General features: G+C 40.8%; 1 protein-coding gene across 1 annotated transcript; it reads left to right on the top strand.

The window, feature by feature from the left end:
* The first annotated feature begins 4,446 nt into the window (after window positions 1-4,446).
* Window positions 4,447-19,786, top strand: PERP (p53 apoptosis effector related to PMP22). The gene is made up of 3 exons (XM_066373142.1): window positions 4,447-4,780; window positions 14,473-14,613; window positions 18,329-19,786. Exons 1-3 carry the CDS (start codon window positions 4,567-4,569, stop codon window positions 18,553-18,555), a joined length of 582 nt encoding a protein of 193 aa, XP_066229239.1. The 5' UTR covers window positions 4,447-4,566; the 3' UTR covers window positions 18,556-19,786.
* The last annotated feature ends 1,923 nt before the right edge of the window (window positions 19,787-21,709 follow it).

Here is a 21,709-nt window from a genome sequence, read left to right on the forward strand (position 1 = left end):
GAAACATTTGAGAAGTAGGGTAGATAGCAAAACTTCCAACTACTGTATTTAAACTGGATATAAGAGAGAGAGTGAAGGAGGACCTCAGATTCAGTTTTGGTGAATGAGTTTCTAGAGGTGTTATAGAGACTTCCGAAAGACAAGAATGGTTTAGGAGGAGAGAGAGCAATTTGAACTCTGTACTTGTTGAGGTTAAAGTGTTTGAGGGAGAATCCAGGTGGTGCCATCTTGCTGGAAGTTAAATATAAAAGTCCGAAGCACAGAGGAAAAGTGAGTGCAAGTCATGAATATACAAGTAGGAGCTGAAATCATGAAAGTGGGTGGTGTAACACAAAGACAATGTGTAGAATGAACAAAAGAGTTATGCAAGGATAGAAACCCAGAGAACCCAACATTGGGTGAGAGCTGAGGTGGGGTGGGGGGACAGAGAAAGACTAGCACATTTGGGAGAAAGGGGAGGATGGGTGGATAGATTCAATAGAGAACCAGTAAGAAAGAAAGAAAAGAAATGATCTCTGATAGTTGGTAGTTGGCCTGACAACCAATAGCTAGGCCATGATGATCCAATGTTGAGCATAAATAATTTCATAGATTATGAACATGAGACGAGATCACTGTAATTTTGATAGAACAAGACAAAAACAAACCACTCCATAATCAGATCTAAACAGAGACTGCTACAGTGACTTAATAAATCTAACTTTGACTAAAGATGTGTTCCTGGTGGTCTTTGGGCACTGGGCTTTAACACCTTTAAGTCAAGAATATAAAAAGTTTCATGGAAGGAAATATCAAAGTACCCGGTACAAAAAAAGAAGCCAGTGATATCCATTGAATTAGGCAAATAGGAGGTTACTGGTGACCTTTGAAAAACAGAGCAGTTTTTGTAGGTTATGGGGGTAGATGCAGTAGAGTACTCTTACTAGCCTGAGACAGACGATTACATATATTTCTTCTTACCTGGGTGTTCTGTGACATCAAGTTGGTATCTGGAATTCAGCCATGGGGGAGTATTTACACTATGGAAATTGGCAATTGCTATAAATCAAGGATTTTATTTTTCTTCAGAAAGTTGGTTGTTATGCCATCACTATTACATCAAGGGAAGAAGAGGATTACAGTCAGTGGAGGAAGGAAAAGGGGGTGAGAAAGTAGAGAGCATGAAAAGTTTGCTTGCAGGGGAGAAGAGAGATTGGACAAGAATAGAGTGCTTATTCTACTGTACTGTCACTTTGGATTACTAGTAAGAGCACAGCAGCTTGTAAGGGGGTCATTTCATAACAGCTTGGAAGAGAACTGGTAGTGGATTGGTGGTTTGTGAGGAGAAAACAAGAAAATTTAGGGAGAAATGTATCCTAAACTCTTATGAATGGTTATTATGAATAATACTATCTCTGGTGTCAAACTGCCTAGGGTGGAGTGTGGCTTTCCTGGTCAGGGACTGTGTAGTCTTGAGCAAGCTACTTAATTTCTTTGTGCCCTAGTTTTCTTGTCTATAGGAAAGTCATTGTAGTGCACAGAGCTCATAAGGTGAGTGCGAAACACTGACACATAGGACTCCCAGCAAATGTTACTATTACTATTATTTTCTCTAGATGGGAGAATAAAGCAGCTGAAAATTTTTATTCTAAAATTATGTATTTATGTTTATACTATTCATTGGTTTTAAAACCACAAACCCCCCAAATTTATAAAACTAAAACAATTTTTGCAGGTATAATTTACGTTACCAAGTGTCCTGCAGTTTTTATGTTATCCAGCAGGGGAAGCTATTGAACTGTCTACTATCTACCATAATTCATTTCAGGAACATGACTAGGATGAATGATTCCATTGTCTAAATTTAAGGATTTACAGTTGATATTAATATATAGCATTTGCTCTTTATAAACATTAAAAGGCCTCTTCCCAAACTTATTAAAGTGAGAAACCTATGAGAAAATCATCATTATCATCATCATCAACCCTTATATTGTGGCTTACTATGTGCAGGCATGATTCTGAGCCATTTACATATATTTATTAATACTCATTACAACACTATAGGGTGAGCACTATCCATTTTACAGATGAGGAAACTGAGGCACAAAGAAATAAAGGGGACCGGTGTCACGCAGCTTGTTTGAGCAATGATCAGAACCTGAGCTATCTGGTTCCACAGCCTGTCTTCATGTTAGCGGCATTATTGTTGGAACCTAACCACGGTTGGTTTAGTCTCCTCCAGAAACATCTGAAGAAATACTTCCCTTGTTTTCATCTCATCATTAAGAAGCTCTTTTCCTCAAACCCACTGGAATAAGAAAACGAAGTTATACCTAGTCCAAAATTGTTCAGAGACATTAAGATGCCAATAAAACTCTTTTCGTCTGGAACCGCTTTTCTCACAGCTAGTCCTCTATTTGTTTTGTAAGAATATGATTTTTCTCATTACTGTATTGTACACAGCTAATTAAACAAAACTTCATTACTTTTGAAACCGTAAGAGCATATTTTCTCTACATAATCTCCACCATAGGCAGTTAGTGCTCGCCAAGATACCCTTCTGTGCTCTTCTTTGGAAGTGAAAAGATTTGCCTTTTAATGAAAATATGTGATGTTTGTGTAAATGAAGGCTGGAGAATTATTTCATGTGGTTTCAGATACCTTCTCAGTACTGGTATGGCCAGTAGCCATGGCCACCATCACAGCCGCCTGGCCCATGCAGGTTCGCATTTGATTGGGACAGTTGGTAATGAAACAACGGAGCCAAGAACTGTGGGCCATTACCTTTAATCCTAGCTTGCACCCAGCGGGCAAGTAAAAACACACACTGGGTTCCAAAACCCACTCATTCAGTGCTCACAAAGCTACGGACTTATCCGAGTTTCCTAGAATCTAAGGTTTCTAACCTCACCAGCCTTATTCACCTCTGTTCCCCATCTCCTTCTCTCTGCACAAACTCTGCACAAACTGGCTTCTCCTTCAGCACTCTGCCATCTTGGCTGCTTCTCCTGGCCTCCTTCTCGTGGCCTTTCTCTGCTCTCCTACAGCATGGGCTTCTCCTAGAACATAATCACTCTTTCCCCTGGAACAACGTGATCTCTCTTCCTTTTAAAACCTTTTGGCTCAAAAGCCCTCCTTCAACACATACTAACATAATCACGCCCATCCCAAGCAAGAAGGGCAATTAATATTATCACCTGGGCGATGGGCTTCCATGTGGGCAGCGCCATCTTTAACAAAGTGAGCATAATATATTTTAACTGCCCAATAGTACTGTTTTTCATTCTTCCTCAAAAATCATCAGAGAACTGAGAGAGGTAAAAGAGTATTCTGTTTCTATTGAGAATGCCAAACTGAAATACGGAGGACCACATTTTAAATGTCGCTATGTACTGCCCACTTCTTTTATATTAATAGAAAAAGCAAGGGACTCAGAGAAATCTCTGGTACAAGATGTGACCTGCATTGGATGTTTCTCATGATTTGCCCAAGGCCACCAAGGTGCCTGACACAGGGACCTTGTTCCTCCTTAGTGCCACACCCGGCTGCTACTCCACCTGAGTCATGTGGTAACAGCAGGGCTAGGACACCGAGGTGGGATTTTAGGTTCTGCATGCATACTAACGTATGATTTTTATTTGGAAAAATTTCAATAGTAAATGAAAAAAAAAGATAAAGTGAGGTTTAAATCGGCAGAGATCTGAGATAGGGAGGAGACTGCAGCAGACAGAACGTAAAAGTATGTGGGGAAGTCTGGGGAAGGGCTCCTGAGACCGAAGCCAGCCAGCAGTTGTTAAACTCTGTGCTCGCGCGTCAAATGTCTACCGAGCTCCCTTAGGAGCCACACACAGTGCTAGACATCAGGGATACAAACAAAACCTGACCTCTGCTGTCAAAGAGCCGGCAACCCAGCGGAAAAGGCGGGCCTGTAAACAGATAAGAGGACGAAGGGGAGCCACGGGCCAAGGTACAAAGGTGGAGCCTGGGAGGAGGTGTCTATCTCCGCCCACCCGAAAGGGTCGGAGGCCTGCTCCTGCGTTTGCTCCACACGTTCGCACGGAGTGTGGCGCTGACCCACAGGCACAATTTGAACCCCCATCCCCAAGTGTCTGAAACTTAATTACGGTTTTGTTGAAAATCAGGCCATTATCCGACATCAGGGGTTAAAAATTGAGCTGGTGTTGAGCAGATTAAAACGTGCACACGTTGAAACACTGAGAAGGAAAATATTTACAGTGAGAAGAGCGCGGGAGAGGGAAATAAGGCCGTGGGACGCGCAGACGTGCGCCGGGCTGCAGCCCGGGCCACCAGCCTTGGCCCCCGGGGCCGGGCACCCCCAGGTCCGCCCCGGGCAGGGAAGGCTCCCAGACCCGGTGTAACCTGAGCCGGGCCCGCCTCTCCCCGCGCACGGCCTGGGCGGGCAGGTCGGGGCGGTGCGCTCTGAGTCACCGGAATCTAGGTGGGGCCGGGGCCGCCGCGCCCCCGCCGCCTCTTGTCTTTTGTCGCACTGCCCGCGCTCGCGGGCCACTCTCCCCCGCCGACCGAGCCCCGCGCGCCCCTCTCCTTTGCGCCGCCACCGTCAAGATGCTGCGCTGCGGCCTGGCCTGCGAGCGCTGCAGGTGGATCCTGCCCCTGCTCCTGCTCAGTGCCATCGCCTTCGACATCATCGCGCTGGCCGGCCGCGGCTGGCTGCAGTCGAGCGACCACATCCAGACGTCCTCGTTGTGGTGGCGATGCTTCCACGAGGGCGGCGGCAGCGGGTCCACCGCGGATGGCTGCGAGAGCCTCATGGACTACGGTGAGTGCCGCCTGCCGCTGCCTCCGGGAAGTCCTCCGGGTCACAGCCTGGCGTGCGCCGGCGCAATAAGAGTGCGCGGCCTTTGGAAGCCGCTCTATGGCTGAACAGGGTCAGGGATAATGGATAATTAAAAAAAAAAAATTGTTCAAAATTTAGTACCATGCATCCGACCTTAGCAAAACAAAGCAGTAACAGCTTTGAGTGGCCAAAGCTAGGCTCAACACAGGAAGAGAATGACTCTAGTTCAAACATTGTATTTTTTTTGTAGGGTTTGTCGGTTTCGTGCAAAAAATGATTTCAGCCATTTGAAAAGGTCTGATGAGTAAATATAATGAACAAAGTATATATTTTGGGGATCCCCTGAAATTTCTTCTCATTCCACCTCCTCCTCTGGTTTTTAAGATTAAAATATGAATACAGTATTAAAATACAGGCCTTCCCTAATGCTGGTGTATTACTTGTTTAACTTGAACTAAGTGAAAGCAGCTCTTCTTCCATTAAAAAAGCTGTCTCAGTCATAATTTCAGCAGTTACGACTTCAGTCAATACTGTACTACTTAACACTTCAGGCTTGTTCTTGTTTTTGTCTTGAGATGGTGTCCTTTTGGTTTAAGCTCTTGCTGTTGAGAAAACTTGATTTGAATGTAAATTTGAAATTGGAAAAGCAAACCCATCTTCTACACCGGTAAAATAGAAGCAGAGTTAACCGACACAATATGTTGCAGATGGAGTATTTTGTTTTTTTAGCATGGAGGAAATGTCAGTGCTTGACTATAGATAGACCTGACCTGACAGGAGGCATGGTTTTGTCTGACGCCAGCCACTGCCAACCGGTAGATGTGAAGAACAGCTGGGTTTAAGTATGAACATAATCAGAAGCTTAAAGCCAAGTTCTACACACCTGGGACCTTACCAATTGAGTTTAATAGTTTTAAACCGAGAAAGACAAAGAAGGTCCCCCTGCCTTTTTTTTCATTTCCTGCTGGGAAGGTTGACTTAACACCCCTGCTGGCCCACGGCTTCCGAGTGAACTGAGTGAACTGTTTATTTCTCGGGTCCTCTAGCAGGGGCTTGGTGCTGATTCTTATGGATTATAGAATTGTTTGGAAGTCCCGCCTGTGAACTTTTCTCGGAAAGGAGGCATGGTTCTCATTAGCAGCAGGCCACAAAAGCTAAAGACTGAATGGAATTCTTGCTTTCCTTCAAGTCTGTGTTTTCCTTTTTTTTTTTAAAAAAAAAACAAAAACAAACAAACAGCATTCCTGCCAGGTTTGTATTATTGAAAAGTCTTTTAGGTTTTTAAAGAAAATTAATTTCTTTGAAATAGTATATCTGTATTTTGTAGTTAAAATGCATTCAAATTCAGTATCTTGTAGGGGACTTCATAGGTCTGTTTAAATAGGTGTGTTTTTAAACAAACTGATAATCATGCTTCACTCCAAAGACTAATACAGACCCCAAGACTATTAGCAATACTTGGCACATGCAGTAAGAAGTCACTGCCCCATAGGGACTGGGGTGCTGGCAGAACCCTGATCAGCACTATTGCTGGGCTGTGTCCTGACCTGCCAGGCCCTGGCTGTGATCACAGCCCTCTTGTGCAACACGCACAATACAGTTTTTATTTTTCTTAACTTGCAGGATGAGCTCACCTCCCCAGGGTGTGGTTCTTCCAACCTCAGAGGGATACAGTGCTTTGTATTTGGAAGGGAGTAAGCAGGTTTTCTTTCTCAGTTTAATTTTTTAAAATTAGAAGTCTAATGTGTTTATTTATTTATTTATTTTGTGGCAGAGACAGAGGGTCAGAGAGAGGGACAGACAGGGACAGACAGACAGGAAAGGAGAGAGATGAGAAGCATGAATTCTTCGTTGCGGCTCCTTAGTCTCCTTAGTTGTTCATTGATTGCTTTCTCATATGTGCCATGACCATGGGGCTACAGCAGACCGAGTGACCCCTTGCTCAAGCCAGCGACATTGGGCTCAAGCTGGTGAGCCTTGCTCAAACCAGATGAGCCTGCGCTCAAGCTGGTGACCTTGGGGTCTTGAACCTTGGTTCTCCACATCCCAGTCCGATGCTCTATCCACTGCACCACCGCCTGGTCAGGCGCGTTAATTCTTGATTGTAAAGAAAACACTTGATCCAGTGTATATAGGTCAATTTAGTAGAGAAACTGGTCTTTGGAAAAGTTTAGTTTTCCAAGTGCGTCGTAAATCTATTACTACCTTTATGATGCAGCCAGGCTGATTTTCATAAACAGGCGGCAGCCTTCACACCCCACTTTAGTTATTTCTGTGACCTTCGCAAAAATAATTGAGTGCCAATAATGTGTTAGACATAACTTTAGTTCAAGACCTAGACTCAAATCATGAAGGCAGGGTCCACCATTATTAAGTGCCTACGGGAAGGAGAGAAATAGATATGAATTCACCAAGAGAGGATCATCTCAGGCTGTTGTAGTCAAAGGTGAGTGGAGTGTTTATTATACTTCTGCTCCACCTCCCGCATGACTCTCAGTAAGGCCTTGCTGAAAACAATGTTTGCTCTACTTTATCTGAAAAGTAGTAAGCAGTTTATACACATTCCCACATTATGTGTAAACACAACAAGGACTAAGGTTGAAGGCTGTAATTAAAATGGCATCTTACTATGGAGAATTGGTTGGGCATGTCCATTTATATGGTATATCAATTTCTTGATATGTACTAGAAAATAAACATTATGATTTACCACTGTAAATAATAAGTTTACCTTTTTATTACAAAGTGTTTGACTATCTCTTTTATTAATTGATATTCATAATATTAATATCTTAATTTTGGTATTAAAGACAGGATATTTCTGGCAAGTATTGGCCTTAATACTAAATTATATAGACTTTTAAAATAAAAGCAAATAGTTTCTTAATATCATGTAAAAAGCAGAATATTCTTTACTGTTATCTATAGATTTTTAAGAATTTCAGATTGCCATATCACTTCATTTTTCCTATAAATCAACCAAATTAAATGCTGAGTATGTTTTTTTCATGATAGTAACAATTAAATAAATACCGAACTCTAAAGATACTTGTTTCAGTTTTTAAAAAGTCATGGTTATTGTTTCTCAAAACAGGAAAAGAAAATATAGATTTAAACATTGAAATAATCATTCAAATCCCATGTATAAATAAAATGCAAAATTAAATTTGAATGCATGTTCACACATGCAATGTTTGCACTACTGGTACCTTCTTTTAAGTTTTAAGGGGAAAAAAACACATCGGGAGGACATTTTAAGCATCAGCGATGTGGATTTCAAACCCCAGGCAAGCTCCAGCTTGTCAGGTGGGAGAATAATGGAGACGACTTTTTGTGCACAGGATGAGACTCATTGTGGAAGAGCATTTGCTTTGGATCCAAAGTGCAGAGCCTTGTTTAGACCAAAGACATCCTTTGAGACCTCAGAATGCACTAAATGTTTTTTTTTTTTTTTTTTACATGACATCATTCTTGGATAGGTCAAAGAATCAGAGTATTAGATGAAATATTTTTAGATCATTTAGCCCTGTGGTTCTTAAATGCACAGGAAATGAAAAAAATAAGCCTGAAATGAACAGGTTTACATTAGGACAAATTCCATTTAAGGGACTTCACTTTGAGATAGTGATCTCGTGGCTTTTGGAGGGGGCAGGGTGAGTGTTAAAATGTTCTTCTTTTATGGAATTGGGCTTTGGTAGATAGATTACTCTTTCCAGGCACATGTTCACATCCTTACATGGCAAAATTCAAAAGCGGCCACTGTCGATTGATTTTCATAGTTTAAAAAAATATATATTTATATAGATTTATAAAATATAGACATCTAGGAAGCCGTGATCCAGCCCCATCCACTCCACATTTGCTGGACTGAGCATCAACCACCGAGAGCCTCCGTCCCTGGTTAGTGACCTAACTTCTCTCCTTCGGGAGAACACAGATTCCTAGACAATTAGAAGAGAACAGGAGTGCACTGTTCAAGCTTGCATTAAGTGCTCTTACCATCACTACTTTATGACCGGTCTGAGCTTCTTCCCTTTGTGCAGCAACTTTGTTCAGTTCTCTTGATGATGCTATTTGTTTAAAATCACATCTCCTACACCCTCTTCTACCGATGGAGTTGAAATGTGCTTCCCTCTAAGTTCTCCTTTCCAGCCTTCTCTCTGACAGACTTGAAAATATTTAAGGGTAGATTCTAAATTCACTGCTATTTACCTTGTGTGAATTCAGGCTAAAATTCCATTTTTACATCTTCCTGTGTAGGGATGGTTTCACCACTCACACTTGAAAAGACCGTGTAAGGGCGGAGTATCACAGGTCTGTAAAAACACAGGGGTAAATGGTTATCATCTGACTCTGATTGGGGGGCGGCGGGAATGCAGAGCATGTAAGGAATCTCACACCAAATGTGGAACTCTCCTGGGTGACACTGCCAATCCTCCTTTAAAGCCAGTCCTGCCTTCCAAAACTGCTACACTGCTTCTTCCCAGGTAGCTTCTTTTCTGGGCCTGTTAGGAGTTGTCCTGTAGATTTTTGTGACCCAGAGTGTCTCCGAGTAGCCGTATCAGCCTTGTCTGGGAGGTTATTGGACACTCAGTGTCTCTGAGTTGGAATCTATGTGGACAAGATCCCCAGGTGATTTGTAAGCACTCTTCAGTTTCAGAAGTGCTGGCCGATATTCCTGCAGATTAATTCTTCATTGAACATGCAGCAGTCTTTTTGAATATAATTTTCGCCCATGTTTATATTTCTTTGTAGATAGGATCTTTTTAAATTTTTCAATTATGATTTTATCCAGTTTTCCGTTCTGCCCATATATCATATAAAGAATCCTGTAGAGCCTGACCAGGTGGTGGCGCAGTGGATAGAGCATCAGATTGGGATGCGGAGGACCTAAGTTCGAGACCCTGAGGTCACCAGCTTGAGTGTGGGCTCATCTGGTTTGAGCAAGGCTTACCAGCTTGAGCCCAAGGTCGCTGGCTTGAGCAAGGGATCACTTGGTCTGCTGGAGCCCCTCGGTCAAGGCACATATGAGAAAGCAAGCAATGAACAACTAAGGTGCTGCAACAAAGAATTAATGCTTCCCATCTCTCTGTCCCTTCGTCTGTCTGTCTCTATTTGTCCCTTTCTCTGACTCTCTCTGTCACCAAAAAAAGAAAAAAAAAAGAATCCTATAGAAACAATGTGAAGGATCTGACAAAGTCTCAGATTCAGTAGGGGGAGCCTTTGGTATTATTAATAGATGAATCCTTTGTTCTGGAAAGGGACCCCACTCTAGTTGGGTAACAGATTGGTGTCTACAGGGCACTGAATAAGGGACTAGACCACAGACTGTTTTGGTTAATGTTTGGTGCCCACATGTAAAACTACTGAAGAATGCAACAAAACCATTAAAAGAAAGACTAACTTTAAGGGAAAAATTAGTGACAGTCTCTAAAATATTACCAACAATATTTAAAATATCAGCAATACTTGCCTTGTCTTAAAAGTTTATATAGCCCTGGCCGGTTGGCTCAGTGGTAGAGCGTCGGCCTGGTGTGCAGGGGTCCCGGGTTCGATTCCTGGCCAGGGCACACAGGAGAAGCGCCCATCTGCTTCTCCACTCCACACCCTCTCCTTCCTCTCTGTCTCTCTCTTCCCCTCCCACAGCAGAGGCTCCATTGGAGCAAAAGATGGCCCGGGCACTGGGGATGGCTCCTTGGCCTCTGCCTCAGGCGCTAGAATGGCTCTGGTTGCAACAGAGCGATGCCCCAGAGGGGCAGAGGATCACCCCCAGGTGGGCGTGCCGGGTGGATCCCGGTCGGGCGCATGCGGGAGTCTGTCTGACTGCCTCCCCATTTCCAACTACAGAAAAATACAAAAAAAAAAGTTTATATTTTTTCTTTTCACAAACTTCAGTTTGATTTATGGTTTCTAGCTTGACAGTCAAGGTATTTATTTCACTTTTTGTGCTCTTTTCCTATCAGTCGACTTGACTCATTTTTTCCTAGCCATATTTGCCTTGTAACATTGTGTTTTTGTATGTAATATCTGGGAAAAGATATAGCATTAATTTTCATTCAAAAAAACTTTAAAAAATTTTCTAGGGAAAGCTTAGAATTTCTTTAGTGATCATTGAAGGGTTTCTATGTTGTTGATTTAATGTTGAATCTTTGCAAGCCAGAGCAAAATTTGCTAAGCCATTCTTCATCTCAATGGGTCCTTAATTAATCATATTTAAAAGTGGGTTTATAATGCTGCTGGTTTCTCTGATAAGATAAACTTCTCCAAGTGGTATTTAGAAAATAAACTTATGACATGATAGATTATGTATATAAAGCACCAAATTTACAAAACAAACAAATAAAAAGCTTTCCTCCATGAAATTCTGTTTACCTGCAATAGTGTATGCTTTTGTGGCCTCGATTCAGAGAATGATAATTGACGAGAATACACCTGCTTCACCACACACACACTCAGACACAATTAGGAAAGGCAATAAAATTTAAAGTGCATAAAATAATGAGGGACAGACTCGTCTTCAGAATAGATCAAGTCTGCCTTTGAAGAACTGAGAATTATCTGTTGAATCATAGACGAAGAAGCTTTTAAAAGGTGATATTTTCCATTAGGGTTGGTAAATATGGTACAATGTAGACCATGCATGATACAATATAGAAATATAAATAGTTCCCAAAAGAGTTGGGTAGATTTTTTTTTAGATATTAGACTCATTCTGGATAATTAAATGAGACCAAAGGTACTGAGGGTACAGACTTAACTTTTCAAAATGTATGTCATGGACAAATGCCATGTCCTATGTCTACATGGCTATCGGTCACCTTCTCAGACAGAAGATTGGGCTGGGAGGACCCTGCACAGATCTGGTGGGCTCCATCTCCTCACTGTACAACGAAATAGTCATTGACCTGAGAAGGCAGTTTGCCTTGCTTGTCATTCATCAGGCAGAATAGTCTCTTTAGAACCGCGCCAAGTTCTCTTTCTTAAGCGATAGTTAAATGAGTCAGTGTGGGTGTTTCCAGGCTGCAGGAGCAGGTTTTACAGGTCTGCTCCCAAGGCAGCTTTTGTCAGGACGAAATGCCCTTGATTTCCCATTTTGATGATTCAGCATTGCTTATGGTAAATAAGCAAGACATTACCTGAGTCTGTTTTGCATAGTATAGGAAAATTTAACATAGCATAGGAGAATATCTTAAAATGGTGTGTGTTTATATGTTCACAGATTACAGGCCGATTCCTGGGCGCTACCCCTGGAGCTCTGATTCCGTAGGCTTGGAGGGAAGCATAGGAATCTACATTTCTAAAAAACTTCACTGATGATTTTAACGGGTTAGACTTGGAGATGAGCCAGTTCATTCATGTTCTTTTCAAAGCCTGGTTCCTCTTTTCTTGAAAGTTACCTTACTTGCAGGACAAGGCAAAAGTGGGAAAAGAGACTTACTCGATTTTACATTTTGACTTTATTCATTTTGGTTTTAAAGGAAAACATTTCTATTTTTACCTTGGCCCTAAAATCTCTTATTGATTTCACAGGAAGAGAAAGAAGAATTGGAGGGATGTAATAAAATTTATGAATATAAAACCATGCCCATTCATGTATTGTCTCAGTCCCATCGAGACCACTGCCACTAAGGGGTAGTGTGTGTGAGAATATGGTATTTAAGCATATAAAAATGTGTCTTCTCTTTAATTACCAGTCACCCATGAGTCCAGGGGGAGCTGTGGAGGGAACTGGGGGCTGGTCAAGGGAGCAGAGGATTTAGCCCAGGTTTGTCTGTAATAGATGAACATCTGAAAAGGCAGTGGGCAACTGAAGAACAACCATTGTGTACCTGGGTGGAACCTTGTGAATGCAGAATAGAATGAAAACTTGGGTTAGTGGAGAAAAATCATAGGAATACGGGAGGGACTTTTGAGCTCTGTGACTTTTCACACAAAATCTCCCATCCTTAAAATAATCTTGAAATAAGGTATTTTTAGCTTTGGTCAACAGATGGGCAGACTAGCCGTGGCTTATAGGTGGCAGAGGCAGGGTATAAATGGGGTCCAGCTCTGCCTCCCAAGCCCTTGCTCTTTCTGCTAGCCCCATCCAGACCTTTAAATCTGTCAGCCAAGCTGTGTCGGAGTTGGAGTAAAACCCGGGCAGAGGTGCATGTGACTCTCTTTTTCAAATACAATAAAGATTAACAGGATAAAAGTGCATGTTCATCCGTTAATGAATGAATGGGTGAACAACATGGGGGATATGCGTACAGTAGAATATAGTTTGGCTATAAAATAGAATGAAGTACTGATACGTGCTGCAACATAGATGCACCTTGACCACATTATGCTAAATGGAAGAAGGCATCAAAAAAGCCGCAGAGCATATGACTCCATTTATATGAGATGTCCAGAATAGGCGATTTTATGGAGACGGAGAGTAGATTAGTGGTTGTCAGAGCTGGAGAAAGGGGTAATGGAAGGACGTGAGGGTTTTGGGGGAGGCGATAAAAAGGTTGGAATCGTAAGTGGTAATGGTCACACAACCCTGTGAATATAGAAACCGCTGAATTGTATACTTGAAAAGAGTGAAGTTTATGGTATGTAAATTATTTCTGAAAAAAGAGTCATGATTTGGATTGAGGCAAGCTCTCCACCAAATGCTGATGAAATCACATACTAGCTGTGTGGCTATGGCAGACTGGTTGAATTCTCAAAACCTTCCTAGAGATCTAGCCTTATTTCTAAAGAAATGATATTAGTACGAACCTTAACAAGTTCCCATGAGGATTCAGTGAGCTTAGTATGTCAAGTTCCTAGCCCAGTGCCTGGCAGAGGGCAATTACTTCATGCATGTTAGTTATTACCTCCAGAGGGAAGGTTGTGTGGGAAGAAATCTTGCACACCAGAGCAGGCTGAACAATGGGAATTACTGGTTGGAATCATTAGCCTGGGTTTAGGGGTCTTTGCTTCCACTGGTTTAGAGTAGCATGCCGCAGGGCTGGGGGTGCCTCTGCACATCTTCAGTTTTAGGGCCAACATCGATAACTAAGAACTCTTGCGCAGTAAGTTCTGAATATTCCAAAAGTTAAAATCTAGGCAAAAATCTAGAAAGACTGTGTTATACACACACATATATGTGTATATATAGATGTACATATAAATCACAGCTACTTTTCAATTAATTGTTTTAGTTAACATCTCTGCCTAGTCATAAGTTTATGTTTTTAAAGATCATTTTGCACGTGAACAAATATTGAGACAAAGCAAAGATCCTTCTAGAGGTGTGTGAAAACTTCCTCAAGAGATTGCAGCTTGGGTTGTTCAACACCAAAAAGGCTGTTTATTATGGTCATGTTGTGTTAGAATTTGAGTGAATCTTTTAAATTTCCAGTTTATATGGCCAGTTTATGAACTGAGAAACAGTTTAATGAAGTTTAACTTTCATCTCAGGGGTGTAAACATCTTTTCTAAAACCGAGGGGACAGAGGCATTACTGCATGTCTGTATGTTAATGTCCTATATATGGAGTGCCCGATTTCCCCCTGAAATATGAAGATGCTTAAGTATTGTCAAAAGAAAAACTTCTTCCACAGAAGTAGATTTACTAGAAAGAAAAAGAACTATGGATCTTTGCTAAGTGATTGTTTGAACTCGGCACACCCATCTCACCGCACCGTTTCCTCTTCCCGCAGCGTGGGGGAGGGCCGCGGCCGCCACGCTCTTCTGCGGCTTCATCATCCTGGTCATCTGTTTCATCCTCTCCTTCTTCGCCCTCTGCGGACCCCAGATGCTTGTCTTCCTGAGAGTGATCGGAGGCCTCCTGGCCCTGGCTGGTAAGACTGTGGGCAGTTCTTCATTCAGACCTTCAGTGGACATCAGTGTGGGAGTGTCCAATCCACAAAGAGGACCCCTGACAATGACATAAGATCAAGCATGAGCCCAGAGGGAGGCCGCTTTGTGCCGGGTGCCCTGAGCTCAGAAAGGTGTTCTCAGAGCCTAGGGTGGGCCAAGTGAGGGGCCAGAGGCCCCGCAGAGAGGAAGGAGGTGGCCCCAGAGAACTGGTCCTTGCCTGTCCATTTCAGAATTCCTCTTGATTTTAAATACGTTTCCTCCAGTGTTCCTCACATTTGGAGGTTTGCTTTGGGAATAATATTTTAAAATCAGAAATTACTTGGAATCACAAAGGATCTGAGGAACCTTGTTGAATCCCACTTCTTCTGTTTGGCTTTTCGTAGTTCAACTTTGTAAGGCCTTACTATAAAACAAGAAACACATTTGATATATCTTACTTTTATATGTCTTGCTTTTAAATGCCTGTTCTCATCACCATTAGAAATGACGCAGTAGGACATCAATATTCATTGAAAAAATCCTAATAAGTATTGTCTGACTTAACAATTTCACTTCTAGCTTAGATCCGAAAGAACTGAAAGCAGGGACTTACCCAGACATGTACACACCCGTGTCTATAGCAGCATTGCCCGCAATAGCAAAGGGCGGGAACAGCCCAAATGTTCATCAATAGATAAATTTAAAATAAAAAGTGCTACATATATATACACACAATATAATATTATAGCCATAAAATGGAATAAAATTTTACCATATGCTATATTGTAGATAGACCTTGGAAACATTATACTAAGAGAAATAAGATAGGCACAGAAGGACAAATATTTTATGATTTCACTTATATGAAGTACCGGGAATAGGCAAGTTCGTAGAAACAGAAAGTAGATTAGAGGTTACTGGGAGCTGTGGGGAGGGGTAATGGAGATAGAGTTTATACTGGGGATGTTGAAGAAGTTTTAGGTATAGATAGGGGTGATGGTTATACAATACTGTGGATGTATTTAATACCACTGAATTGTATACTTAATAGGTGGTTAAAATGGTAGATACTATGTTGTATACATTTTGCTACAATTTAAAAAAAATCCTAGGAAAAACTCTTGTGTCTATCTTAGCATTAAAACATTAAGATCTATTAATGGGCCCTGACCGGGTAGTTCAGTTGGTCAGAGCTTCGTCTTGATACGCCAACATTGCAGTTTGATTGCTAGTCAGGGCACATACAAGAATCAACCGAGGCCTGACCTGTGGTGACACAGTGGATAAAGTGTCAACCTGGAAACACTGAGGTTGCCGGTTCAAAACCCTGGGCTTGCCTGGTCAAGGCACATATGGGAGTTGATGCTTCCTGCTTCACCCCCCCCTTCTCTCTCTCTCCCCTCTCTATAATGAATAAATAAAATCTTAAAAGAATCAACCAATAAATGCATAAATAGGTAGAACAACAATAGATGTTTCTCTCTCTGTCTCTTTCTTCCTCTCTCTAAAATCAAGAAATACATTAAAAAAAAAAAAGATATAGGCCTGACCTGTGGTGGCGCAGTGGATAAAGCGTCGACCTGGAAATGCTGAGGTCGCCGGTTTGAAACCCTGGGCTTGCCTGGTCAAGGCACATATGGGAGTTGATGCTTCCTGCTCCTCCTCCCTTCTCTCTCTCCTCTCCCTCTCTATCTCCTTTCTAAAATGAATAAATTAAAAAAAATAAAATAAAAACAAACAAAAAAATTTTAAGCCTGACCTGTGGTGGCACAGTGGATAAAGCATTGACCTGGAATGCTGAGGTCACTGGTTCAAAACCCTGAGCTTGCCTGGTCAAGGCACATATGGGAGTTGATGCTTCCTGCTCCTCCCCCCTTTCTCTCTCTCTCTCTCTCTCTCTCTCTCACTCTAACTCTCCTCTCTAAAATGAATAAATAAATAAATAAAAAGATATAATAATGACCATTTCGAGCTGACAGGATTGCAGAAGTTGTAAAGAAAACTAGCTGCAGTGAGCTCCCACAGGCGGACAGCCAAGTGGCCCTGTGTTCTCACGTTACAGGTTAAAACTCCCCTCCTTGAAAGTCTGACAGATTGTACCAGGAATGTTAGTAGAAAAATAAGCCTGGAAATCTCAATACATCTTTAATGATAATAATATTGAATAAGGCCTACTTGATGTTTAAGATACATTTCACAGCAGTAACTATTTTTAATTGTATATATATATTATTGGGTTAACATTGGAAAAAATGAATACATCTTAGGTTTTGCAGAAATTGATCCAAACCATTATAAAAACTTCATGGATGATGAACCAAATTGGGTCAATTGCAATATGTAATATTTATGGCTAGGCAAATTAGAGAATAACATAGAGAAGGCTTACTTTCCACTTATGTAATATTTTGCAGTAACTGAGAAACGTTTAACTAGTAAGAATTTGCCATTTTAGGTCGATAAGAAGCAGAGACATATTTAAGATAGAGAAGAGGAACATTTTGAATTGAGAAATAGAAGCAACAAATCAAGATGTGGAAACATCTTCTGTTTTTGTAGCAGTTAAAAAGAAAAGAGGAAAAAGAAAACACCTTTAGGATAGTTTTTCTCTTTGGAGCCTGTAGAAAAAAATTAAGGTGAATGCAAATTGTTTGAGGACCATATAGTCCCTGACACACTCCTGAGAGCACAGACAGCGGACCCCTCTCTGTGAAAAGTGATGGGACGGAACTAGAATCTGCTCAGACCCTTTGACATGGCAATGCACGTATGAAATATGAAGTCAAAAAAAGTGCAGAACATGGCACAGCATGTATGTACTCAGGGTAGCCTTATTGGTATTCGTGTTCATTGAAAAAGACTATAAAAGAAGATTAAGTTCTGGTTATTTTCAAGTTGCTTGACACGATTAGTAAGTAATCACTGTGATAATGTGACTCTTATACCAAAGAGTTTAGAAATCCTGACACATGTTCTCTTTCTTCCATCCTCTCACACTTCCCCAAAGCCCCGCTTTCGTTTCTGCTCCCTGGGCCTGGAATGCTCTTCGCCCCGCCCTCCATCTCTCCATTTCTGTTTACCCTTCCGACTCTCTCTCGTTGCCTTTGCAGGCTTTCCTGGCAATTCTCCACGTTGATCGTTTGCATCACTGGTTCATCATTTCATTTAGGCATTCATTTATTGAATGAATATGCTAATAGTGTGTTCTGAATGGAGTCATATGCCTGTGTGAGTGCATGCACATGTGTATATGTATGTATATATTACATAATTTTTGTGTATGTGTATGTATATATGTATACTTTTTGCTAACACTGAAAATATTAACCCTGTCTTTGGCACAGGAAACACAAAGATAAAAAAAAAATAGACACTTGATTGCCAGCCTGCTTTCTCTCCTCCACCGCAGTTCTGCACTTTTTACATTAGTCTGTCTAATACTTGTACCCGGACAGTAAAGTGATTCCCTTTCATCTGTCTGTATTTCCTGCATTCAGTATTCCGCCCAGTGCCCGGTATCTCAGACACACAATATTTAGTACTCTTTTTTGGTTCATGATTAACTAGACACTCCAGTCCCTTTTTATTGTTGAGGTGGATTTAACACTTATTTAAAGGCAAAAACACTGGGAGAGGGAGTAACGCCATTGTTTCCATGTACTCATTCATTCATGCACGCTTGCATTCATACTTCGGGATTTCTTTTCTTTCCTTTAGCTGTGTTCCAGATCATCTCCCTGGTCATCTACCCCGTGAAGTATACCCAGACCTTCACCCTTCATCTCAACCCTGTTGTCAATTACATCTATAACTGGGCCTACGGCTTTGGGTGGGCGGCCACGATTATCCTGATTGGCTGTTCCTTCTTCTTCTGTTGCCTCCCCAACTACGAAGACGACCTCCTGGGCAATGCCAAGCCCCGGTACTTCTACACATCCGCCTAAGGCGGGGCCGGATTCCTGCTACCAGGATCGCCGCCAGAGGGAGAACCTCTTTCCCCAGATACTTTGAACCTATGTTGGAGGGCAGTGTTCATATCGTTAGACTAGTCAAATATTTCTTACATAGTGTTATAGTTTCATATTCATCTTTTATATATGTTTTGTAGAGTTATAACTTCCCTCTTTTAATGACCTGTAATCTGCCAATCTTTCTTTAATACCTGTCCATACAATTTACACTACATTTATAAAAGACTATGAATAGGGAACTTACCATTTTATAAGGCAAAATGAGAAGTCTTCAAAGATATAAGTAATTTGATCAAGTGTCTGTTTTTCCCAGATTCATTGGATGGAGGTCTATTGAAGAAAAAGAGGGAAATATTGGTAAAAATTGTCAGTGACCAAATATTCTAAAAGAAATATAAATAATAAAGGTCTTTCCAGCTTTCAGCTATTTAAAGAAGCAAAAACAGTTTCCTAAATGCATATCATTTGTGAGACTATCTAATTACTATCCTAAGTAATTGATTTTTTGCTAAGCTTCATGTTAACTTGATATGTCATTTAGGAAAGTAGTCATTCATGGCCAAAACCTGTTACAATAGTAAGGCCTTCTCATGCAGGGAAATTTTAAGATGAGGTTTTCTCTTTTAATGTGGTTTCTAGGGTTGGGATGTGGGAAAATGATATATTAGTCTGTAAAGCTGTGTCTCTATGTTCAGGACCAGGGTAGACTGAGTTGAAAGATAGACTGGGTCTAATTCTTTGTGGCTGACAGGTATGATTAGGACTGACAGGTATGATTAGGTTGTGTAGTAAAGCATCAGGAAGGCCGTTTTTTACCACAAAAGTAACATTGAAACAACCTTAGGAGAAGAAATGGCTTGAATTTTTCATCTCAGTTGACTAGGCTCTCATCATGTAGACACAGCATCTGAAGCTTGTCGAAAGCAAAAACTTAAAGTTAAAAACCTGGTTTTACATAGTAAACTGATTTAAAATATCTGATGTAAAACCCGCAACAGGAGAATTCAGGGATGTGAGATCTCTGAATGGGGAATATAAGATATATCACATGGATTATTATTATTATTATTTTTTTACCATTTGTACTTACATAATGAAAACCAATTCATTTGATATATCAAATTATTATTTTGTAAGTTGCTGAATAAGCCATTACAGTTTTTATTATGAATTTCCCCCCAATAAACCAGGTGTTTTAATCTTGTTTCTAGTTTGCAATTCTTTGTGTTTTCTTTTCTTTTCTTTTTTTCTTATTTCAAATCTGGGAAAGGGAATTTTTTAAAATGCCTTGAGTGGGACAGTAAGAATGTTGGATAAAATGAAAAATCACATCTTCCTCGAGATGGGACCTTCTTTATCAGGTGGTGGTGCAGGAAGTAGTCTCTGTTCTCCTGTGCCCCGTCCCCCTCCTTGTCCCTTGTCTGAGAGTTATTATCCACCATGGGGCATAGGTTCATTCTGCTAGGGTGTATATAATGTTAGGAAGCATTGCAGAGTGGCGTGGTAGGAGAAGGGAGATATTTTTTCTTAGTGTTGTTAGCCATTTGGTCCTTCGCAGCAAATTTTTCTTCTATGCTTCTCAAACTATGAGGTAAATGTTTCTCATCCTCAATTTAGAGGACGTGTGATCTGAGTGATTGTTAACACTATTTTTTTTTAATTCTATGACTGCTGGGGGATTTAAAGTGATAACACACAGTGTTAAAAATGCCATCTTATAAAATGACAGCACAACTAATTCAAGAAGATAGTGGACATCTAGAGATTAAGACAGTGGGTCTCTCGTGGTACGTGAAAGTGACTCTTGGATACAAGGTTCTCTAAGACATGCACTCTTGTTTTTGAATTTTTTTTCCCTGTGCAACTTCCTTGCTCCACTCTTCAGTGAATAGCACACTATATATCAATGATGCACACTTAGGAAAACTATAAGTTCTTGGGACCAGTGAGCTAATGTAACAAGCATTTCAAGCTGGAATATTTGGGACAAAGACACACTGTCATTACATTGGCTAAAATGTTCTGCCTCTCTCAGCCCTGTTCAAGTGTAGAGATTCTCCTTTCCTTGGTTCACATTCACCAAGATAGATACCTTTATGTCATAAACAGCAGGAGAATTCCCGAGAATTCTGGAGACTAATGAAGAATTTGACTGAGAAGCCATCTGAAGATGAACAATGCATTGTGTGAGATTTCCCATGGTAAAGCTGAGGTGGTTTTTGGCTCTGTAATTAAGAGTCCCCTCCCTTTAAATAAGCAGTGCTAGGTTCCCAAGCAATTATCTCACACTCACACCAACAGCAGTCAGATATGCTAAGTGCCATTTACTGTTGAATGTAACAAAGAAGTAATATGTCAAGGTCTTTCAGTTGTCCCACAAAGTAACTATGAGTTGTAATTATTTTTAGCTTCAAAACCATGTACTGCTTTACTGACAATAAAGTTTGATAAGCTTTCCTTTTTAAGGAAAAGAAAACAATGAAAGAATATAGTCATAATAATTAGGTTGATTTTTGCTACAAACTCCTGCTGAAAGTCAGTCCTATTAACGGAATATACAGGAAAGCTGAGCTGACTTGCGTTATTTTTCTAGGCATATCTGAAAAGGGCATATTTGGGTCTCGTTCAATGTTGGCTCTTGCTAGCTGTGCAGGCTTGGGCCGTTCACCTTCCCACTGGTCTCCTAACCTTATCTGTAAAATGACTGTAAATGATCCCTCAAAATTCTCTGGTTCAGTGTGCTTGTATGTGTCTCTGCTCATTAATTTACTCAGATATTCTTGGGAAAAAGAAAAGGGGTGACATGATGCTTTTTGTGTATGTTTTTTCAGATTGATTTTCATAACTAGAAACAATGACTAAAATCTTCCTATTATGATAGAATGTTTTCTTTAGTTCAAAATTAAAGAATATTCCTTTAGTTGAAAGAACTAAATAAGTGAATGTAGACTTAAATTATGAGCATATGGAACCCTGAAGCTTAGAAGAAAAAACTTTATTTGTATTCTGAGAGCTTCTGATTCAAGATGGCAGCATGAACGCTATTAAATAATTACTTCCGACCAGTATAGGAAAAAGTGTAGGATAAACAAGTACCGAAGGAATAAACCCATCACTCAAGAGCAAT

Source organism: Saccopteryx leptura, chromosome 3 (genome assembly GCF_036850995.1).
Source record: "Saccopteryx leptura isolate mSacLep1 chromosome 3, mSacLep1_pri_phased_curated, whole genome shotgun sequence".
NCBI classification, from domain to species: domain Eukaryota; kingdom Metazoa; phylum Chordata; class Mammalia; order Chiroptera; family Emballonuridae; genus Saccopteryx; species Saccopteryx leptura.